The sequence below is a fragment of the Mesoplodon bidens genome (assembly GCF_964165515.1).
Source record: "Mesoplodon bidens genome assembly, chromosome: 7".
NCBI classification, from domain to species: domain Eukaryota; kingdom Metazoa; phylum Chordata; class Mammalia; order Artiodactyla; family Ziphiidae; genus Mesoplodon; species Mesoplodon bidens.
The window spans coordinates 112,189,931-112,211,559 of NC_138164.1; the positions used below are offsets into that span (position 1 = coordinate 112,189,931).

Below are 21,629 nucleotides of genomic sequence, written 5' to 3' on the forward strand. Positions count from 1 at the left end.
CGTCACCTGCCTGTGGGCTGAGGACGAGGGACAGTAGGTCCACAGGAGGAAGGGGAAGGAGAGAGGAAGATGGGGGTAGGGGTGTCAGATGATGTCACTGTCACACCCCGGGTTTCCTGCAGGCCTGCTTCCTGGTCTGGGGCACCAGAAAGACCCATGGGCAGAGCTGGGAGGAGGCCTGGTGACCTCATCCAACGTCAGCCACAGACAAGGGGAGATGTTGGCAGAGCCTTTGTCACCTCTGGTCTCAGTTTCCCCATCCCATGGCCTTTGGGGGGTGTGGCCAGAGCCCACTGAGTCTGCGTCCCTTCCTCCAAGCCTGTCACAGCATCCTCTTTCCCAGCTCCGTCTGTGCCCTCCACTGGACCAGACAGATGAGGAGCTCTGAGGGCCACCTGGCCCCTGACACTCAGTGCCTCCCTCTGCTCAGTGCCTGACACGTGTCCCCTTGCTTGTATCCTCCCAACAGCCGTGTGAGGCTGGTGTAATTCTGCCCCCACTCTAAGATGGGGAAACAGACTCAGAGAGGGGCATGACGTGCCTACGGCCTCAGAGCTGGGCCAGCCTAGGAGCAGAAGCAGCAGGGTCAGGATGCCGGCATCCCAAAGCACCTGTTTTGTTCACTGCTGTATCCCAGAGCCCAGACTGGTATCTGGCACACAGTAGGTGCTCAGTAGACACTTGCTGGGCAGGACTGGCTGAGTGGTGGCTCCTGGTCAACTTCACAGAGCGGCTGGACCTTGAGGAGGAAGCTCACCTGGGGGCTGGACCTCAGCGGAGGTTACATGGCCGCTAGGGGGGCTGTGTGTGCCCAGAGAGTCCTGGGGGCCAGTGCCATCCCCTTCATGCCCCACAGTGGTCTTGGGTTTGTTATGATCCCACTTCACAGAAGAGGAAACTGAGGCACACAGAGGGGCGGTGACTTGCCTGAGGTCACATCGAGGCCAGGCTGGTGTCCCTCTGGTTTCACTCCCAGGCCAGCTCTGCTCCCTTGGCCCTGTCCCCCTCAGTCAGTGCCCTGGGCTCCAGGAGACCCACACATGGGACCACCAGGCTGTCGTGAGGACCCGGCTACCCAGAGGGCCCCGCCAGCCCTTTCTCTCCCCACGGGCACCTCCAAGCGCGAGGCTGACTTACTTACTGAAAGCTAGTATTGGACTTGGCGCAGAGGCCATCTGTCTTCACCCCAGGGTCAGTTTGGTGGTACAGGGGCATACACTGGCATCTGAGAAACCTTGTTTCTCTCTCCCCTTTTATGAGCACTCCTTCTGTTAACCCCACCTGCATCCAAACCAGCCTTGACTGACTCCATAAAGTCCACGTAAATGCTTACCCGGCGCTGCATTCCACTCAGGCCTCCTGAGTTTGTGCGAACATCAAAGGGATTCTTTAATTGCAGTAAAGACAAGTCCTTGGGGGATGGGCCATTTTTGCAAAGGGCTGTGTGCATCTATTATTTCCTTTTTCAGAACAAAAATGTCTTACTTTTTCCTAGGTTTTATTTATTTATTTAATTTTTTTTTTTTTTTTTTTTACAGTTCTGCTCAGGTATTTTATGTGTGTTTGTCTTTTTTCTTTTTTTGGTGGGGGAAAGGTTGGAAGGGAGACAGAAAAACAAAACCAAAGGGAGAAAAAAAAAACACATGACTCTTCCCACCCACTGCCACCCCCGGGCGAGGATGAGCGCACACGGGGCAGAACAGAAATAACTTAGGGTGGGGGCGGGGCATCAGGAGAACCCCAGATATAATCTCCGGACTCCACGGCAGATGACGCTGCCTGTCTAGAGGCCCAAACAGCTAGGGGTGAGGTGGGCAAGCGTACCGAGGAAGGAGCGCTGAGAGGGAGGAGGGGACTGGGACTGGAGAAACTTCACTGAGTAGTGGCAGATGAAGTGCATTTTCAATGCTCTAGATATGCGCTGGGGAGGAGCTAGAGTTGGTCACACCTCCAGGGGGCGGGGCCCCGGGGCTGGCGGGTTCGGGATCTCTGCGCAGCTAGGGTCACTGGTGGTGGCTGGTGTGAAGCAGGGGGGCTTAGCCGGCGCTGGCTGCGTGGTAGCAGCCGGGGGATATGGCTGGGCCGCTCACGGCCAACTGGCCAGTGTGTGGATGGCCCAGGGGGGCAGGCGGGTGGCCAAACCCTGGCTGGCCTGTGCCAGGTGCCAGTTCCAGCCCTTGCATGGGGCCCCAAACCTTGCCAACAGGGCTAGTGGGTGTCGGGCAGTGAGAGGATTACCGTCGGGGCCCTGGGACAGGTAGACGGCTGCGGAAGCCATCCATCCTCGTTGGTCTTGGGGTAGAGTGCGAATAGGCCCAGGTCCTCCATGGCCCTATAGAGCCCTGAAGCTCATGGGCGACAGACGCAGCAGAGCACGCAACCAGAGTCGAGAGATGCCCCGGCACATCTGGGGGCCCTGCTGCCGCACCCATTTGCCCCCAGCTGCCAGAGCTGCCTGAGGTAGAGCCAGGTCTGGCCAGGCTAGGAGCCAGGCAGCCCCAAGGCCCAGAAGGACACCCATGAGGCCTCAGCGCCAGCTCAGACTGAGGACGGCCCCCAGTGCGTTGCCCTGAGCCAGGAGTAGGAATAGACGGGGGAGGGGGGGCAGGTGCAGAGCTGTACAAAGAAGTAGGTAGGAGCCCCCCACCTCGAGTGCCAGCAGGGCTGCCTGCAGGCCACCACCGCCCTGGCCGCCAGCAGTGGGAGCGGCAACAGAAGTAGCAGGGGCAGGAGGCCAGAGGAGGACCCCGCTGCAAAGGAGAGTCCAGCCAAGAGGCCATGGGACAGGAGTCCAGGGAGCTGGCCAGTAGGGCTGGGCCTCAGGCGTGTGGGAGGGGTTTGGGGGGCGTGTCTGGTGAGGGACAGCCATCTCCAGGATCCCTCGGGGTCCTAAACAGAGCCCCCTCCTCCTCAGGCACTGGGGTCACTGTTGGAGCCTGGACCCAGCCAAGCTCCAACTCCTCATCCAAGAGGCTACCATCCTCCTTCCCCCACAACCTCCATTTCCCAGATGCCTCCTGGCCCATGGGGCTCCTCTCCTGGGGTGCCGGGGATGGAACTCTCCTCTCCTCTATCTCCTCCCCAGGTAGCCCCCAAACTTCCTCATCAACCAAACTCCTCTGTTTTTGTGGACTGGGACTAGGGGTTCTTGATTCTTTCCCCAATATCCTCTGCTCTCCTGGCTCCAAGGCAGCCCCTTCCTTCCCCAGAATCCTCCTCTCTGGAACTGCTTCCTCCTCCTCTCCCAGGATTCTTCTCCTTTTTAAAAAAATTTACTTATTTTATTTTATTTTTGGCTGTGTTGGGTCTTCGGTGCTGTGTGCGGGCTTTCTCTAGTCGCGGTGAGCGGGGGCTACTCTTCATTGCGGTGTGCGGGCTTCTCGCTGCGGTGGCTTCTCTTGTTGCGGAGCATGGGCTCTAGGTTCACGGGCTTCAGTAGTTGCGGCTCGTGGGCTCAGTAGTTGTGGCTCGCGGGCTCCAGAGCGCAGGCTCAGTAGTTGTGGCGCACAGGCTTAGTTGTTCCGCGGCATGTGGGATCTTCCCGGACCAGGGCTCGAACCCGCGTCCCCTGCATTGGCAGGCAGATTCTCAACACTGCGCCACCAGGGAAGCCCTCCCAGGATTCTTTAGTCTGCCTCCTGGCCAGATTAGCAGGGCTGCTCTTCTTTAAGGGTGCCTGTGTTAGGTGGTCCCAGAGCCCCAGGAGGGGGAGTGGGAGGCCCGGGGAACACTGGCCTACACGTACTTTGAGGCTCTTGGGCTGCTGGCAAACCTGGGCCGCGTGCTCTGCCGTGGTCTTGCTCACGCCACTTACTGTACTCCAGCTGGTTGCCCAGCTCCGTCTGCTGCTGCAGGCGGGTGAGCTCGGCCCGTGTGCGCTGTACGGCCTGGGGCTGCCGTAGCTCCGGCTCCCGTGTGGTCTCATGCTGCCGTAGCAGCAATGCACGCTCCAGGTCCTTCTGTGTCTGTTTCTTGTTCAAGTCCTGAGGCAAAAGAGAGGCAGGGCCCAGAAACTGGTCCGAAAGCCTTGTTGGTGTCAAGGAAGTGAGAGCCCCAGGACTCCCTGGCAGAGGGAGCCGAGGGTGGGGAGATGAGGGGTGCAGATGAGAGGTGAAAGGAAGCCAAGCTCCTGGCGGGCCTGGGAACCTAGCAGGGTCTGGCGGGCATGAGAAGCGCAAGAGGTGTGGAAAAGAAGCCGAGCTGTAACACAAATGAGGGTAGAGGGGAAAGGCCGCCACAAGTGAGGCAAAGGGAAAAGGATGCAGGTGTCTGGGATCTGGGAGGGGAACAGGGGAGGGGGTGGCCTACCTCTCGAAGCAGGTCCCGGTCCTGGCTGTGACGGGCCAGCAGCATCTTGCGCTTGTACTGGTGGCACTGCAGCTCCAAGGCCTGGCGCTGCCGCCGCAGCGGCCCAGCCTCCTCCTCCGCCTGGCGCTGCTGTAGCTGCTCCTTCAGCCTCAAAAGCCACCCAGGCTTCTCCCGCTTGGGAGTGCTGGGCTTCTGGCGCTCCTCAGCGAGGGCAGCGGGGCAGCAAGGACGTCAGGGCTCGCCTCACCCTCCGTCAACCCCACCCACCGCTGCAGCCCCAGCCCACCTCCTTCAGCTGGACCTGCCTACCGAAGCTTGTAGGCTCGCTTCTGCGCCTCCGGCAGGGCGGCCGGCTCCTCCTCTTGCTGCCCGAGGACGGACGTGCTGCTGGCACTTACCTGCCTCAGCCTGGGCAGCTCGCGCCGCCATCTCGCCCGTAGCCTGGTGCCGCCTTGACAGCTTTTCGGCCTCAGCCCCCAAACCAGCCCGCCGCGCCTCGACCTCAACCTCAGCCCCGACGCCAGCAGCGGCGTCCGGTGCTGTTGTTGCTTCTGCCTGCAGCTGCTGCCGCAGGGCTGAGTCCTGCCCACGCTCCCGGGTCTGACGGCTGAGCAGGCAGGCAGCCCGGATGGTGGCAGAGCGGTCCCGGCTGCGGCAGTAGGCCCGTCGGCAGGCAGAAGCGGTGGTGGATGTGGGAGCCGGGGCTGCAGGTGGCTGGAGAGGGCCCGGGCTCATCGCGGGTGGGTAGGGGTCGTCACAGAGGCTGTCAGACCCCGGCAGCCGGTGGACGATGGAGCTGTGGGAGACGACGGCGTGCTCGCCCTCCTGCATCGTGGCCGTGTCCCGGGCTTCAGGGCCTTGTGCCTCCTTGTCAGAGGTGTCTGCCAGGCTGTTGACTGAGCTGCTCTGGCTGGAGGGCTCTCTAGATCGGCCCGTGTCTCGGCCCGCTGCATGGAGGGCTCAGCCTCCTCCTCTGGGGCCTCAGCGCCAGGGCCACTGGGCGCCTCTTGCAATAGTATCTTCTTCATCTTGCGGTACTGCACGTTGTCTAGGTCCCGAACCCTTGGTCCTCTGGATTAAGTCCATGATGACTGCGGGTGGCTGCTCCCGGAGCACAAAGCGGTGCTTCAGAAGAACCTCTGATGTTGGTCTGTCTGGAGGGACTTTCTGAAGGCAGGAGTTGACAAGATTCCGGAGGTACTCAGACCAGTGTCCTGACTGGAGCACGGGGCACTCGCTCTCTGCAATGTGGTATAAGGCACTCATCGCGTTCATGTGAAACAGCGGTGGTTTCCATTCCGCCAGCTCGGCGCAGGTTGTGCCTCAGGACCGAGACATCCACCTTGCCATCATCCTGCCCCCTCATCCATGGCCAGGATCACCTCTGGAGCCATCCAGTACAGGGCGCCCACGAAGGAGTTGGCAGGTGCCATGACGGATGCAGAGCCGAAGGCCCCCAGTTTCACCAAGCCTGGCTCTGACAGCCGGATGTTTCCAGCCTCACGTCCCTGCAGATCACGCTGTGGGAGCGCACGTAAGCCAGGCCGCGCAGGGCCCCGTGGTTCACAGCTGCAATCTCCACCTCCTGAAGGGGCCTCTTGTGCACTTCTAGAAGGTCAGAAGCTGAGCCCAGGCGGTACTTCACCACCACCCAAGCCATGTGCTTCCTCCGGTAACAGTCCCGGTACTGAATGGCATCGGGATGCTGGAACGTCTGTAGGAACCGCACCTCCTTGACGACGTCCTGCCGTTTCTCATTTGACTGCTTCCCACTGTAGAATCTTCTTGATGGCCACCACCCTACTATTCCGGACATTCCCGGCAAAGTACACGGCTCCAAAGCTGCCATGGCCAATTTCCCGGAGGTCAGAGAAGAGCTTTTCCGGGTCGTCCTTGAAGAAGAGCTCAGCCACGTAGGGGTCCTTCAGGCTCCGGGCCCGGCCTGGTGGCCCCTGGGGGTCCTGAGAGTGGGGCTTGACCTGTTGGGGTCACTCTGGTGCCCAGAGCCTCCACCTCCTCCTGGGGTCCGCCAACGGATCTGCCAAGCAGGGAGAGGGCCAAGGAGAGCTTTCCCCTTGCCGCCTCTTCCCCCATCCTCCCGCTCCTTCCTGAGGGGCCCGCGGGGAAGCTTCCCCTGGAGGGGAGGGGGTGACAACCTGGTCTGACCTCGTGCGTGGTCCAGTCCTCCTCCTCCTCGAGGGCGCCGGTTGCTGAATCCCAGATTTCTGATTGTGGGGTCTGAACCCCAGATATTTGAACGTGGGGGGAGGCCGAATCTGATATTTGAACTCGTGGGCAATGAACCCCGGATACTGGTGCACGCAGGGTCCTGAACCCCAGATATTTGAAATCCTGAGGAACAGAGCCCCAGGTTTAGAGAGGAGTCCCAGATATCTGGAATCTCAGGAGCTGAGACCCAGATATTTGAGAAGTGTGGGGTCAGGCCCGGAAACTCGGGACGGAGGGGACTGAGCCCCAGGTCTTTGGCCACTGATAGGGGGCCTCCCCCGTGGACTTCCAGTGGCACAGCCCCTCTCACACCGGAGTCGGAGGGTGAGAGCCCCGACTCCCGCCCCGGCCCCCTCCCTTTCCCGTTCTCTCTCCCGAGGACAACTGAAAGATCGTAGCTGAGGGCGGTGCCGATGCCCCCTGCCCCTCTCCTCTTCTCAGTCTCGGCCTCTCTCCTGACCACAGCCCCGGTCTCGTCCCAGTGTCTCTCTCCCTCTTCCTCCCAATTCCAAGATGGAGAAAGGGCGGGAGCCTTTTCTAGGTTTTAAAATGCATGCAGATTGTTTAAGGAAAAAACAAACCAAACCCATGAACGCATCCTGTGATTTCTCTCTACCCTCCTGGGGTAACCACACTCCTGCCCTCCAGAGCTATCATCTTTTAAATACTTGCCAAGTGATGGGCTCAAGGATTTCATTGTTATTTTAATTTGCATGCCTGTATTCTAATGAGGTGGAGCTTTGCTTCGAGCATTCATTATTCATATTTCTTCTTTTGTGTACTTCTGGTTCTTACCCTTTGCCCCTTTCCCACCTAGGGGGAATTTAGTCTTTTTCTTACTGATTTTTTCTTTTTTTTAAAGAAGATGTTGGGGGTAGGAGTTTATTAATTAATTTATTTATTTTTGCTGTGTTGGGTCTTCGTTTCTGTACAAGGGTTTTCTCTAGTTGTGGCGAGCGGGGGCCACTCTTCATCGCGGTGCGCGGGCCTCTCACTATCGCGGCCTCTCTTGTTGTGGAGCACAGGCTCCAGACGCGCAGGCTCAGTAGTTGTGGCTCATAGGCCTAGTTGCTCCGCGGCATGTGGGATCCTCCCAGACCAGGGCTCGAACCCGTGTCCCCTGCATTAGCAGGCAGATTCTCAACCACTGCGCCACCAGGGAGGCCCCTCTTACTGATTTTTTTAAAAAGTTAATTTATTTATTTGGCTGCCTCAGGTCTTTCCGTTGTGACACGCAGGAAGTTCGTTGCGGCATGCAGGCTTCTCTAGTCGTGGTGCACGGGCTCCAGAGCGCGTGGGCTCCGTAGTTGTGGCAGGTGGGCTTAGTTGCCCCGCAGCATCTTAGTTCCCGGACCAGGGCTCAAACCTGCATCCCCTGCACTGGTAGGTGGATTGCTTAACCACTGCGCCACCAGGGAGGTCCCTCTTACTGATTTTTTTCTCCTTTTTTTTAACATCTTTATTGGAGTATAATTGCTTTACAATGGTGTGTTAGTTTCTGCTTTATAATCTCTTACTGATTTTTAAGAGCTCTATGGGAGGCAGAATTATGGGCCCCATGACCTCCCCCTCCCCATCATGCTTGTGGTTATGGTCAGTTAGATGGCAAAAGAGATTTTCCAGATGTAATTAAGGGTACTAATCAGCTGATTTTAAACTAAGGAGATTATCCTGGATTACCCCATGTGTCCAGTGTAATCACATGAGCCCTTAAAAGCAAAGAGATGCTGCAGAGGGGGAGGTCAAAAGGATTGGAAGCACCTTGCTGCATCTTGAAGCATCTAATTCAAAGCATGGGAGGATTCAGTGCTCTCTTCCTGGCTCCGATGATGGAGGGGGCCATAAATAAAGGAATGCAGTAGCCTCTAGGAGCCGAGAATGACCCTCAGCCAACACCTAGAAAGAAATGGGTACCTCAAGGCTTCCCTGGTGCCACAGTGGTTAAGAATCTGCCTGCCACTTCCGGGGACAGGGGTTTGAGCCCTGGTCCAGGAAGATCCCACATGCCATGGAGCAACTAAGCCTGTGCACCACAACTACTGAGCCCACGTGCCAGAACTACTGAACTACAGTTCGCGCGCCTAGACCCCGTGCTCCACAACAAGAAAAGCCACTGCAAGGAGAAGTCCGCGCACTGCAAGGAAGAGTAGCCCCCGCTCGCTGCAACTAGAGAAAGCCCGTGCGCAGCAACGAAGACCCAACGCAGCCAAAAATAAATAAATAAAATAAATAACTTTATAAAAAAGAGAAGAAATGGGTACCTCAGTCCTAGCCCCATGGCAGTGAATCTGCCACCCACCTGGATGAGCCTAGCCCAGGTGGGCTGAAACCTTGACTTTGGCCTCCTGAGGCCTTGAGATGAGAACCCTGCCCAGCCAATGGACTTCTGACCTCCAGGGCTTAGAGGTAATAAGTGGGAGTTGTTTTAAGCTAAATTTGTTGTAATGTGTCACTGCAGCAATAGAAAAAAAGCTCTTTACATATTAATGTTGGAAATACTTTTATATATAGTGTAAATATTTTTTTCAGATGTATCACTTGTCATTATAAACTTTACCCTCAATTATACTTAACCTCCCTAATTTCATTATCAGAGGGTAAACTCAAATTGCATTTGGGGGGATGACCTTTGGCGTCACTCCCATGTACCCAAAAGTCACATGCAAAACACAGATTCCTGGGCCCTGCCCCGAGTTTCCGATTCAGCGGGTCTGAGGCGGCCCAAGAATGTGCATTTCTAACCCGTGCCCACGTGATGCTGACGGAGCTGGTCGGGGACCACCCTTTGAGAAGGCCTTCCTTCCAGCCCTAGGAGGGTCCTTAGAGCCCTTCCCTGATGGAAGGAAGCTGAGCCCCACCTACCAGGAGGCGCGGTCGGCTAATCCCCGCCTCCAAGAGCAAGATCTCCATCTTCATTGGCTGGTAGGAAGGAGCGTCCCGTACATCACAGGGCTGTCCCCGCCTCCTCCCGAACCCCGGGGGCGGGGACATTGCGCCTGCGCAGTGGAGCTCGGCGCTCGCGTCTTGTGTTTGTGTGAGGTCCGGGTGGCCGGCTGTGACCCCATGGCGGACCCCCGGGAGGAATCGGAGCCCCTTCTGAGCCGGACCCGCGGCGGCAGTGGCCGCGATTTCCCGGAGGCCGTACCCTCCTGTCACAGCGTCCAAGTCGGCCCTGGTGAGCCGCGGCCTGGGGAGGGGCCGGGCCGCTCAGGGGTGGCGCGTGGGGGTCCCGCCGGACCGCGCCGCGTCACTGCTGTCCCTGCGGGCGCGCCCCGCTCCCCCGGCCGAGGTCCGAGCGGGCCCGGGCGGCGCGGCGCGCCAGGGAGCCGCCTTCCCGAGGGCGGGGCGGCTGCGCCGTGCGGACCCCGGCCCAGGCCAGGGCGCGGGCTTCAGCCAGATTCTGCGGGGTCGCGCCCTGCCGCCGACCGGTCGGGCTGAGACGCCTCGCTCAGCCCAGGGGCAGCCAGGCCCCTGCAGCCCCCTCGGTGCGCCCGGGGCCTCGTGCTTTCCGTGCATCGCCTTGGTGATTCCTAGGAGGAAGCACTTCCGTTTTCCCCCGTTCTTAGGGGGAAAGTGAGGCACAGAGAGGGGCGTTCCCCTACCCAAGGTCACACAGCCAGGAAGTGGTCGAGGTGGGATTCGAACCCAGCTGGGAGTGAATTGTGAGGCTCCTCCTTCAGCGTCGGCTTGGGGCAGGCCTCCCCAGACCGGGGCGGCTTCCTTCCTTCCTTCTCTGCAGCTCCATCCTGCTCTTCCTGTTTACCCGCAGAGAGATTGCTGAATCCCAAGGAGGGCGGGGAGGGTGAAGTCTTCTGTCCTTGGCAGACCCCAAGGACACTGGGTGCCGGGTTACGGATGGAAGGGCCTCAGCCTCGTTTTGCAGAGGGGGAAACTGAGGCCCAGAGAGTGTCCAGGACCTGTCCAAGAACATAGACCTGGGATCTGTCTCAGCCGCTGCAGGCACCCACACTGGGTGCTCCTTCTAGGCCACCTTCTGTCTCTGGGCTCACTTTCCTCCTCTGTTGGGGAGGGGTCCGCAGTGTGTCCCTGTCCTGGGATTATTGGGGCGGGTCCCTGACAGGAGATGGAAAACATGCCCACCTGCCCATCTGAGAGGCTGTGCTGGGAAAGTTCTCCGTCCAGTCCGTGCCAGACCTCCCGTGGCCCTGGACATGGTGGCATTCAGGGGATGCAGCCTTTGCGCCGGGAGGCCACTTCCCGGCTGTGTGACCTTGGCAGGTTGCCTAACCTTTCTGAGTCTCAATAAAAGGGGGGTGGTCGGGGCGTTGTGAGGAATCAGAGAGAGTCCAGGTGCCCGGCCAGGTGGCAGAGCTGGTGCGCGTCAGTGCTGATGGCCATTCTGGGTGGAGAACTGTGACCACTGCAGGTCCAGCCCCGGGAGAGTGCATGGAGGGCAGATGAGACCCACCCTAGAGACAGGAGCCGGGGCAGGCAGTGTGGCTGGTGAGGGGGGAGCCTGGGGACGGCTTTTTGTCCCGACGCCGTGGCCTTGGTGGGGGCTCCTGAGGACATGGACAGGACACTCTGTGTTCTGGATTTCCCTGGTCAGGCTGTCCAGCCAGGCTCTGAAGACCCTCATTCAGTTTCTGCCCAGCTCCCGTGCGAGGCTCCTGGATGGGACCCTGAGCTCAGGGTCCGCCTGTCTGCAGCTAGCTGGCCTCTCCTACCGACAAGGGTAGGGGAGGGCTGCTGCTGCGTGCCCCGTGGACCCCAGTGGGCCCGGTGGTCAGGTCCAGACCCAGCCCCACCTCATGGGCCATGACCACAGGGTGGGGATACTCGTTTTCTCTTCCTGTTCCTGGTCAGGGAATTACCCTCTTACTGGTTATGGAAAAGTCAGAGGACAAGGGGTCACTGTGCCATAGAAGAGGCTTCGAGAATAATGATAGTAGCAAATGTTTATGAAGAGCTTACTGTGCACAGCACTTTAGCTACAGTAACCCATTCAGCCTGCCCATCAGTCCTGTTGTGTAGGGCCTGCAGGAACTGAGGCACAGAAAGGGTAAGGGGCTTGTCCAGGGTCACAGAGGCCGCTAGTCAGAACCACACCCAGGTAGTGGGGAGTGGGCAGGGGCTGGAGTCAGAGGGGAAGGGGGCTTTATTCTGGAATGTTGGGAGGGCAGGCTTGGGGCAGGGGGACCAGTGCAGGGCTGAGGTGTTCGAGCCCCTGGGTTTTCTGTGCTCCGACATTCTACAGTGGTGGCGGGGCGCTGACAGCTGATCACCACCTGAGGCAATGAGTCCCTAGACGCCAAGCTGGGGGACAGTGCTCCTGGTAGGGCTGACAGGCTGGGAGGCTTTGGAGAGCTTGGCCTTGGCGGAGCCAAGTTCAGGGTGAGTGGCGCGGAGGGCACAGGGTGGAGGAAGCAGCAGGGGAGGAGGCGGGCAGGCGGGCGGGGTGTGCCCCCCGAGCTGCCGGGCTGGGGGTGGAGTGTGGACTTTATCCTGGAGCAGTGGGGACCCACAGAAAGCTGTGATTGCCATCTGAGGGTCTGTGACAGGATCCCTCCGGCCACCGCAGGATGGGAAAGGGAGGCTGCTGTCGGGGCCGCAGAGCGGCGTGGGATGATGGCTTTCCTGAGGTTTTGTGCCTTGAGGGCCGGGTGGCCAGAGGGAGCCCCTTCCGCTGCACTCAGTCCTGGTCCTGGAGCGAGCTCTGGGGGCCCTGGCTGCCTGTCTCTGCTTATCCAGGAAGCTTGTCTCCTTGGATCTCTCCAGGCTGAGTCCCATTCTCACCTGGGGATTTGGTGACATGGGGCCTCTTGCGGCCCCTCAGACCACCCTGCCCTCCCAGGCTCCCCTCGGCTGTTCATTCAGTCGGTCAGTGGGACTTGCGGGCTGCTGTGTGCCGAGCCCCACGCTGTCCTGTGGGCACAGCAGGGGACAAAACAGGGCGCCTTCACATCACAGCATTCCCGGGACGCTTCCAGGGGAAGCAGGCAGTCGCCACCCTCAGGGCCTCCATGGGAGAACTTTTCGGCCCCTCACGTGAGCCTGGAGGTCGTCCATGGGAGGAATCTGTGGCCCAGACGGAGGAGGGTGCTGTTTCTGGGTGACACAGCAAGATGATGGCAGAGACAGGACAGAGTCCAGCCTCCTGTCCCTGTCCAGGGTCCCCCGCGTCCCCGCTGGGCACAGGCCCTGAGGACAGCGGCAGCTGCGTCCCTGGAGTCGGCAGGCGAGTGGGCAGGGGCCCGGAGCTCTGCCCAGGTGCCCCGCCTCCCCCGCCTCTGGCCTCGACATCTCTGCCTCTTTCGGTACCGGTTAAGGGCGGACACTCGTGAACAGGCCCGGATCGGGGAGCTGCTGGGGGCTGTGTGCCGGCTGTGCTCCCCCGGGGGCCTGGGCTGCGCCCTCTCCGGGGCCTCTCTGGGGGGGGTCCTTTGTCCTGTGAGCTGCGGCTCCTCATGCCTTTCTTGGCCCTTTACATCAGGCTTCTGTGCAAAGCTGCCCACCACGCGGTGGGCAGAACCCTAGGCCAAGGTGACAGACCAGAGGTTTGAGCCATGTGACTTGTCCTGAAGGCCCCTCCTAGTCAGGAACCTGCACCACCCCAGCCTCCTTGGCCCCGAGGACCCCAGTCCCTGGTTGGTGAAGGTTTCCTCGGCTCCCACCCTCGGGGTCACTCGGTTGCGGTCGCCTGGCCCTGTGGGCCCGTGACACAAGCAGGGGGCCACGATGGCCTCAGAAGGTCCTTCTTAGCGCTCAGTGTTTGATGGAGGGTCCCGCAGCGCCTCAGGCTTCTAGATATCATCTTGCTGTGTGAGTGTTAAATCTGTGATCTTGTTTGGTGAGGGGGTAGGCCGGTAGCGCTGCCCCACCTTACAGTCGCGTAAGCTGGGGTGCAGCGTCCTGACAAAGGTCACCTGGAGGCTGGTGGCGGGACGGTGCAGAAGGGTGGCTATGAGCACGTTCTGTGTGCCGGGCCAGCCCTGGGGGTCCCGCACGTGCACTGGGGGCCAGGCTGTGTGGCTGTTAACACCCCCATTTTTTTTTTTTTTTTTTGCGGTACGCGGGCCTCTCACTGTTGTGGCCTCTCCCGTTGCGGAGCACAGGCTCCGGACGCGCAGGCTCAGCGGCCATGGCTCACGGGCCCAGCCGCTCCGCGGCATGTGGGATCTTCCCGGACCGGGGCACGAACCCGCGTCCCCTGCATCGGCAGGCGGACTCTCAACCACTGCGCCACCAGGGAAGCCCAAACACCCCCATTTGACAGGGGGAGATGGGCACAGTGAGCTTAAGCCCACGGCCCTCAGCCTTTGAGCCAGTAGGTGGGGAGCCGGGGTCTGAGCCCCCTGAGCCTGGTTTCGGCTCACTGGCTGCTTTGTGCCCTCTGCCACTCCACCCCAGGGGGTGGGGACCGCGGGAACTGCTCTTCCTCTGGGCCCAGAGCCCGTGCCCCACCTGGGGCCCAGCCCTCGGGGGTCCTGCCCTGTGGGCGTGCACACACACGCTGCCGGGCAAGAGGCGTCTCGTTCCAGAGCCTTGGAAAGAATGCAGCCGGGTTCTTGCCTTGCTCCCAGTGGCCCTGTAGCGGGTGAGCGGCTCCCGAGCCCCCTCCTCACCCTACATGTCCCCTCCGCCCGCAGGTGCCGTGGCCAGGCGGGATCTGTGCTTGGACCAGGCTGTGGTCTTCATCGAAGACGCCATCCAGGTGGGCGGCGCCTGCTCCCGGCGGCTTGTCCCTGGGGCTCGTGGGGGCTGCACGATGGCTGCCCCACTGGCCCCTTCACTCCTGCCATCCTGGGGCCAGGGCTGCGGTTGCTGGACCGTGTGGCCATTGTAGCTGCGATGACTGGGCTTTGGGGCGTGGTCCCCTCAAGTCCCCCTTAAGGAGACATGTGCTGGGTGCTCTTCTGGGTCCCTCGTCCCTCATTTCACTGATTCACCACCTGCCGAGGGCCTGTCGTGTGCTGCCCTGATCTCGGTCCCGTGAAAGATGCCCAAAGGTGGCAAGACCTTCCCCTGCCTGCAGACGACACACAGGCTTAATTAGGGAAACAGACTGTAGAAGCCATCAGTGCCCCGCTTGGGGGATGAGGCCGGGGGCGTCCTGCATGGTGACACAGCTGAGGTGGGGTGGGGTCAGCCTTGCACAGAGGACGGGAGAGCCTCACAGACAGGGCACAGCTGTGCATCCAGCCAGCAAGTGTCTGTCCACCTGCCGGCCCTGGGGAAACCTTGCAGCTTGGGAGGTTCTGACGCTGCTGGGTCCCGACGAGCCCCTGGTCCCTGTACTGAGTGGAGGTGGACCCTGCGATCCCCAGCCTGTGTCCCTGCCTCGGGCCTGTCGTGGGTGAGAGGGGTGCCCTACACGGGGCTGGCTGTGCTGTGTGGCACAGAGGGGACCCTCACGTGCCCCGCGTGACCTTCACTTCCAGTATCGCTCCATCAACCACCGCGTGGACGCCAGGTCTCTGTGGCTGTACCGATGGTACTACTCCAGCATGAGCCAGTGGTGAGAGTGCACGCGCGCCGCAGGGCTCCCGCAGCCGGGCCTGGGGGAGGGGGCTGGTCTTGGGGGGCAGGCAGGCTCCCCTCCCCGCCGTCTCCCCTCCTTATCGGAGCAGAGCCCGGCCCCTCTGTGGTGAGGGTTCCTTTCTAGAACCTTCCGGCCAGCCACGGCAATTGAGTTTTGCACCGATACGAGTTATCTGACCACACACACGAGTGGCCACGGAGCAGGAAGTGTGGGCTCCGGCCTTTGGACCTGCGGAGTCTGCCCTGCTGCCTTCCAGGCCTCCCGCCTGCTCATCTGCTTGTTTGGCCCCAGAGTGTGGGTGGTTCTTGCCTTCTGACCAGTTTTGGTCCCTTTTCCAGGTTTCTGAGCTTCACCATTTTCTTGATCCTGGCTTTGGCTTTTATTGAGACCCCCTCCTCACTCACCAGCACCTCTGATGTGCGCTACCGCCCGGCCCCCTGGGAGCCGCCCTGCGGCCTGACCGAGGGCGTCGAGGCACTCTGCCTGCTGGTCTTCGCGGCCGACGTCTCCGTGAAGGTGAGGGGGCTGCACAGGTGCTGAGGTTGGGACCCGCGCCCTCCTGGCCCGGCTGCTGTTTCCTGGGTTTATTTTTCGTGCTCCTGGAGCAAGCCGCCTGTCCTACTGTGCACTTCGACCCATAGAGCAGAGGCCTAGGCTGCCTCTTGGACGGCTCCCCCCCCTCCCAGACCACCGATGGGGACAGCCGAGCCATCGGGGGCACACAGCCTTGCGGGACCCCGGGAGAGAGTGGCCGAGGGTCCAGCAGTGCCGCTGTGGGGAGGGACCCCCGCTGAACAAGAGGGGACCGGGTGTTTCTCCATGGCCCACGTTCCTGCCCCGACAGAGGAGAAGCCCGGAGGGGAGGGGCTGCTGTCCCACCCCCGGCCGTGTGCAGCTCTGGCTTCCGTGATGCAGGTCCTTCTAGAAGCTGGAGGTGGGCCCTGCCTTGCTTGCGTGAGCTGAGCTGTGTCAGGGCTTCAGAGCTGTAGCGACTTCCCATTGGGACGCAGGGTGTACCACTGGCCACGCCTTCTGTCACTTCTAACAAACAACAGTGATTCCGTTGCTCCAGCCCCGGGCCTACGTGCACGTCCACACCGTGCCTGCAGGGCACCCCCTTGCAGGGTGGTTTGGCCTCTGTGGCCTGACCCCGAGGGACGTGGGTGAGCGTTGGTGCATGTGTGTGTGACTGAGGGCCCCGGCAGTTTCTTATTTCTTCTTTTTTACCCTATAATGTGGTTAGGAGGTCTGGGGGTTTTTAAACTGGAACTGAAACTGGTTAGAAGTTCTCATTAGCCTGTTTGGAATGATTGGTCCATTTGGGAAGTCTCGAAAGGTGAGAGAGAGCACAGGTTTTTATCTGCAAGCTGTGACCTCTGGCGGGGGTCAGTGATGGGAAAGGGCAGTTAGGTTCGCTGAACAGGTGACAAACTCCCGCCTTCCCAAGGCACGTCCCCCGCACATCTGGTCAGATTCCTAGTCTTTTCTGGGACGATTCCTAGGCACAAGCTACAGTGGTGGTTGGGTAGGCAGGACAGGCAGGGACCCTGTTACCCGTGAGGACACGGGCTGGAGCCGGTCAGTGCGGAGCCCGGGGTCACGGGCTGCCCGGGGTCACAAGCTGCCCGGGGTCACAAGCAGGCTGGGCGAGGACCGTGGGCCTTCTGACCGTTGCTCAGCTTCCTGCTCTGAGTCACGTGGGGACTGTGCTGCTCGCTGAGGCTGCCTAGCCTCGCCTGCGTGCATCGTGGGCCTCAGACCGGCTGCCCGGCTGCGGTCTGTGTGGCCACCCCCCGGCTCAGCCGCGTCCCTCTTGCAGAGCTACCTGGTTGGGTGGGCCCAGTTTCGGAAGAACCCCTGGCTGCTGGCCTACCTCGTGGTGCTGCTCGTGTCTTTCGTGGACTGGATCGTGTCGCTGAGCCTCATGTGTCAGGAGGTAGGTGGCGAGGCGACTCTGAGGGGGGAGGCGGGGCGCTCTGGGGGTTGGGGGGACGCAGCTGCCCAGGTGAACGGTGGGCGGAAGTCCCGAGGGCCTGCATCCGTCTGGCCCACCTGCCCGGCTCTGCCCGCCCTCCAGAGCCCGTCAGTCACCCACGGGCCAGGGAGCCTTGTCCCCATCTTGCAGATGAAGACACTGAGGCCTAGGGGAGGCGCGGGGCCCTGGGGGCGAGTTCCGGGGTTCCTGCCCTGCCTCAGCCGCGCTGGCAGCCCCCAGCCTTGCTGACGACAGCATCTTTGTTCCCCCCGAACACCCAGGAGCATCGCCCTGTGAATTGATAGAGCAGAGCTGGGAACAGTTGGTTTGGAGACGTCCTGAGCCATCAGGGCTGGTCGGGGACACAGAAGCCCATCAGGTGCTTTAGTCGAGAGAATTTAACATAGGGCCTCAGACAGGGGTTGAGTAAGCAAGAAATCGAGAAGGGGGTCCGGTGAACACAGGACTGCAGGCAGCAACCCCGCTGCCCCCCTAACCTGGGGCTAGGGGAGGAAGGGAAGGAGATTGGGGTTATAGAGCCTGGAAGCTCAGGGGAGGGGCTCCGAGAGCTGGGACCCTGCCCTCTGGGGACGGGGTGCTGGCTCCTCCAGGAGGCGCGACCATGATGCTGGTTCTGGGGGTGCTGGAGGAGGGGGACGCTGGACACCCTGGGTGCCGCCGGCGGGAGCAGCAAGATGACGGGAGCCAGCGGGGCCCCAGCCCATGCCTCCTGCCTCCTTCCCGCTAGGCAGGGCCGGCCGATGAAGGAGAGGTGTCAGTGGCGGGTCCTGGCCCAGCTCCCAGCAGGGCCGCGGGGCGGGTGGAGGGCGCAGCGCCCCCTGCAGCCCCCATGCCTCCGCCGTGGCCCTGTAGGAGCGCGACAGCGTGTGCTTCTCCCTGAGAAGGCGCTGCCTCCTTCGTACCAAGGAGGAGGCCCTCACCCGCCCCCAGAAAGGGGACAGACACCAGCCTAACCACCGCCGGCTCTACTTCTGAGTGACCATCTCATGTCACCTGAGCATTTGTCACTTTAAGGCTGGATTGTGAACCTCAGCACCACCAAGGGGCCTTGCGTGAGGTCAGGAAGAGGGGGAGGGGAAGGAGGGCCATTGCTGTACACAAACCTGTGTCTGTGTAACTGGCCATGAAGACCCGCAGGTCTTGTTTGGTTAGTGGCCCAGGAGCCCAGCTGCCCCCTGCCCCAGCCCCACATGCCTTGGGCCCCCTCGTATGGGGACCCAGACTTTCCTTCCCAAGGGGCCTGGGTCCTCGGTGGTCCTGGCTTTTTATTACTGGAGTTTTGTGATAATTTTTCATGTTGGACGCAGACCTCCCTGCCCCTCTGGGCAGCAACATCCCAATCTGTCCTTGGTAATTGGAGCTTTTTTGCCCACACTGGCCCCCAACCCTCTTTTCATGAACAGTTGTGGTCCAGCCCAGTGGGCCCAGCGTGCGTCCCTGGTAGAAGCATCTCAGGAGCGGATGCTTCCAGACCAGCAGGGCCCGGGATTGTGGCGTGGGGAGTGGAGGTGTTGCTGCTCCCATTTTGTCCTAGTGCTCAGAGCCTCTGCTGGTTTTCCCACCCTGCAAAGGGCTGTCCCCCTAACCCCCCTGCCCCGCCTCAGGGTCACCAGGCCCTCCCACAGGCCAGCTGCTTCGGGGTAGGGCCGTGGTAAGGCCAGTAGGAGCTGTGGGCCGTGCCCGGGTTGGATGCAGCATTGGTCCTGAGGCTCAGATGGTGGTCCTGGGAGAGGCATGGAGGGCAGGGCAGGCAGAGCCCATAACCCCTGCCTGCTTGTCCGCTGAGGACAGCTGAGGACCTTGCTTGGGGAGGGGCTGGTGGGTCCCCGCGGGGGCCGCCTGGGGGCCGGCTCTGGGCTCTGCTTCTGGCAGGGTGGGCCCCCAGTAGTGGCCTGGCTGGGGGGGGTCCATGTGGTTGGCCCCGGGAGTCACCCCCGTCCCTGCTCTGTGGCCACTTTGTCTGTGGCCTGTGGAGATCGGTGCGGGGTGGCCAGGGGAGAGGCTGAGGATGTCCACAGATGTGTCATCTGTCCAGAGAGCCTCCTCCTCCTGCCTCGTGGTGGGGGCACTCTCTGCCCACCCACACATGTCCTCTCGGACGGTCTCATCCCCAGACACCCAGACTGTTCTTTCCATGGCCCTGACCCCCTGGGAGTCATTACCTTTCTGGTCCGTACAGGGTGGACCCTGCCCTTTGTAAAGCTCCCCCTGTGGGACCGTCGCTAGGGTACTTTCCTGTGGAGGTTGTAACGCCACACGCCGTCCACTTCTGGCTGGGACTGGCCCATCACCCAGAACTGTCTGCACACCAAGCCCAAGGTGCTGCTCCGTGGCCAGCTGGCTGGTCTTCAAGAGCTCCCCTGGCCTCGGGGCCTGCGGGAGGACTGGGGCCTCTGACCTGCTCCAGTCTGGTCTTTCCTGTCCTTTTGCACCTGATGGAGTCCTGCTTCCCCAGCCTTGTGGCTGGAGGGTCAGGTCACACATGGTCTACTGGTCAGGTGATAGTCCGTAGTCATGACTGCCGTGGCTGTCTCTCATAAGAGACTAGTTCTCTGCAGATTAGTTGGTAGCTTCTTTCTAAAGGCTAAGAGGCCTAGGCTGTGATTCTCGGTGTGATTTAAGCCTCGACAGGGGCTTAGCTGGCACTGGGCTGGCTCTCCTTGCAGGCAGGTCACGTGGGAACGTTCTCCCACCCTTCACATGTGTTCCCTGCATCCGTGGCAGTGATGTGGCCCCAGCCATTGGGAAGGCCCTCGGTGGCTTGGGTTGGGTGGGGTGATTGCGTCTGGATGAAGCCATGCTCCGGTCTGTGTCTGACTACAGGCGAGGGCTCAGCAGCCGGGGAGTGGGTGCGGCTGGACCTCTAGCTCCTGCTCGGCCTGGGGGACGGGCTGAAAGACTCTCGATATGGGCCCCGAGACTGGAGCTTTCGCCCAGGAGCAGCGAGCGGGTCGTGGGTGAGCTGGGGCACTGGTCCCTCAGCCTGGGAGTGGGGCAGACCCCTGAGCCGCGCCCGTTCACCGCTGTTTCCTTCTCCCTTCTCAGTCCTGTCGGCAGCCGGGGCCCCTTCTGAGGGCGAGTGCAGCCCAGGGAGCCAAGTGAGTCCTTGGGACGCTCACGCTGCAGACATTCTGAGGGCCTACTGTGCACTGCTGCTGGCGGGGCCTCGTTCTGTTGTGAGGGGGGCTGACGGTACCAGGAAGCACCAGATGTGTGCGGGGCGGGGAAAGAAATCAAGGCGAGTGGTGAGAAGGAAGGTCGGCCATGCAGCACCGGAGGCGGCATTGACGGCGGGACGGGAGGGCCGGGTGCGAGCAGCCTGCTGAGCGGGGTGATGGTGGGGGATGGCGGTGCTGAGCGCGGAGGCCAGTGAGCCAGTGGGACGGGGAGGGGTGGGTGCCCTGGGCCTCCAGGCAGCCCCAGAGGTCTGGGCCAGGAGGCGACTCCATCAGCCTCGCGTTTCTGAGACAAGATGCCCATTAGGATGTGTCTGGAGTTGAGAGCTTGGGTTGGAGATGGAACGTGTTGTGACCCTTAAAATCCCAAGGACGGACATGTTCCCTGAGGCGTGAGGCCAGAGGGCGGGGAGGCGGGGGCTCAGGGCGTCCAGCACATGGTCGGGCACAGAGGAGGCGGCCAGGGCACCGGGCGGTGGGAGAGGCAGCTGCCAATCCAGGCAGGAGGACGGGAGGTGACCTTGGGCCCAGAGGCCTGGCGGTCACTGCAGGTGGGTCCCCTGCCCTTGGACAGGAGGACAGATTGGCTGGGGTGGGAACAGGAAACGGGTGGATAAAGGGGCGAGTGTCGTTTTTGTTGCGAGTGGCAGGTTGTGGAAACACGTGGTGTTGGTGTCCACGTGGGGGAGGGAGGAAGGGCCCCTGAGGGGAGCCTCTGAGGGGCCGGGGTCCTGAGCGCGGGGAGGAGGGCTGTTTGGTTGTGACAGGAGGGAGGAGAGGAAGGAGTGTGTGTGTGTGTGTGTGTGTGTGTGCGCACGTGTGTGTGTGAGTGGAGGTGTGGGGTTCCTGCTCGGTTTCTGTCCATCTGTGCTGGAGGCTGAGGCCCGGAGCCGAGCAGAGGGGCTGCGGGCTGCGGAGAGGAGCCCTGAAGAGCCCCCAGAGGGCAGGACAGCCGGCTTCACAGACAAGTGCAGGGCGCCCGGCCGCGGCCAGAGCAGGAGCGGGAGAGGCACGCTGGTCGCCCCCCTTCCCCGGTGCTGGCAGGTCTGGGGGCTGGGGTTCCGAGCCGGGCCCCGGGAGGGAGCGGGGAGGGTGTTGAGCCTGCGAGGTCAAGGCTGGGCACGCCGGGAGCCCGCAGACAGCCGTGGCCGTGGCCGTTCTCGTGCAGAGCGCCGGGCCTCTGGGCCTGCGTGCCGTCTGCCAGCCCGCAGTGGCTGTGCTCAGGGTCCCGGGTCCTGGTCTCTTCCAGCCCGTGCGGGTGCGCCGGCTCCTGCGCCCCTTTTTCCTGATGCAGAACTCCTCCATGATGAAGAAGACGCTCAAGTGCATCCGGTGGTCGCTGCCCGAGATGGCCAGGTGGGCTCTGGTGTCAGGTGGGCTGGCAGAGCGGGGCGGGGGCTCCCCTCCCCTGATCTGG

The 21,629-nt window shown here is 61.6% G+C and overlaps 1 protein-coding gene and 1 pseudogene across 6 annotated transcripts in view; one reads left to right on the plus strand and one right to left on the minus strand.

Moving 5' to 3' along the window:
- Positions 1–1,932: 1,932 nt before the first annotated feature.
- Positions 1,933–9,528, minus strand: LOC308620864 (serine/threonine-protein kinase TAO2-like; annotated as a pseudogene). Its single transcript has 6 exons — positions 9,400–9,528; positions 6,475–6,546; positions 4,595–6,269; positions 4,309–4,500; positions 3,746–3,983; positions 1,933–3,038 (listed from the first exon to the last, which is right to left on the minus strand). The product of its transcript is annotated as a serine/threonine-protein kinase TAO2-like (transcript).
- Positions 9,529–9,548: 20 nt separating this feature from the next.
- The window catches only part of TPCN2 (two pore segment channel 2), a 31,999-nt gene continuing 19,918 nt past the window's right edge, over positions 9,549–21,629 (plus strand). For 4 of the 5 annotated variants that reach the window (XM_081239833.1, XM_081239835.1, XM_081239834.1 and 1 more), the window contains exons 1-6: positions 9,549–9,712; positions 14,148–14,212; positions 14,940–15,016; positions 15,379–15,556; positions 16,860–16,976; positions 21,462–21,568. In XM_081239833.1, coding sequence (XP_081095959.1) covers positions 9,601–9,712; positions 14,148–14,212; positions 14,940–15,016; positions 15,379–15,556; positions 16,860–16,976; positions 21,462–21,568 — 656 coding nt within the window. In that variant the 5' untranslated portion in view covers positions 9,549–9,600. The remainder of the gene's footprint in view (positions 9,713–14,147; positions 14,213–14,939; positions 15,017–15,378; positions 15,557–16,859; positions 16,977–21,461; positions 21,569–21,629) is intronic. The other variant, XM_081239837.1, reaches the window with a different exon arrangement.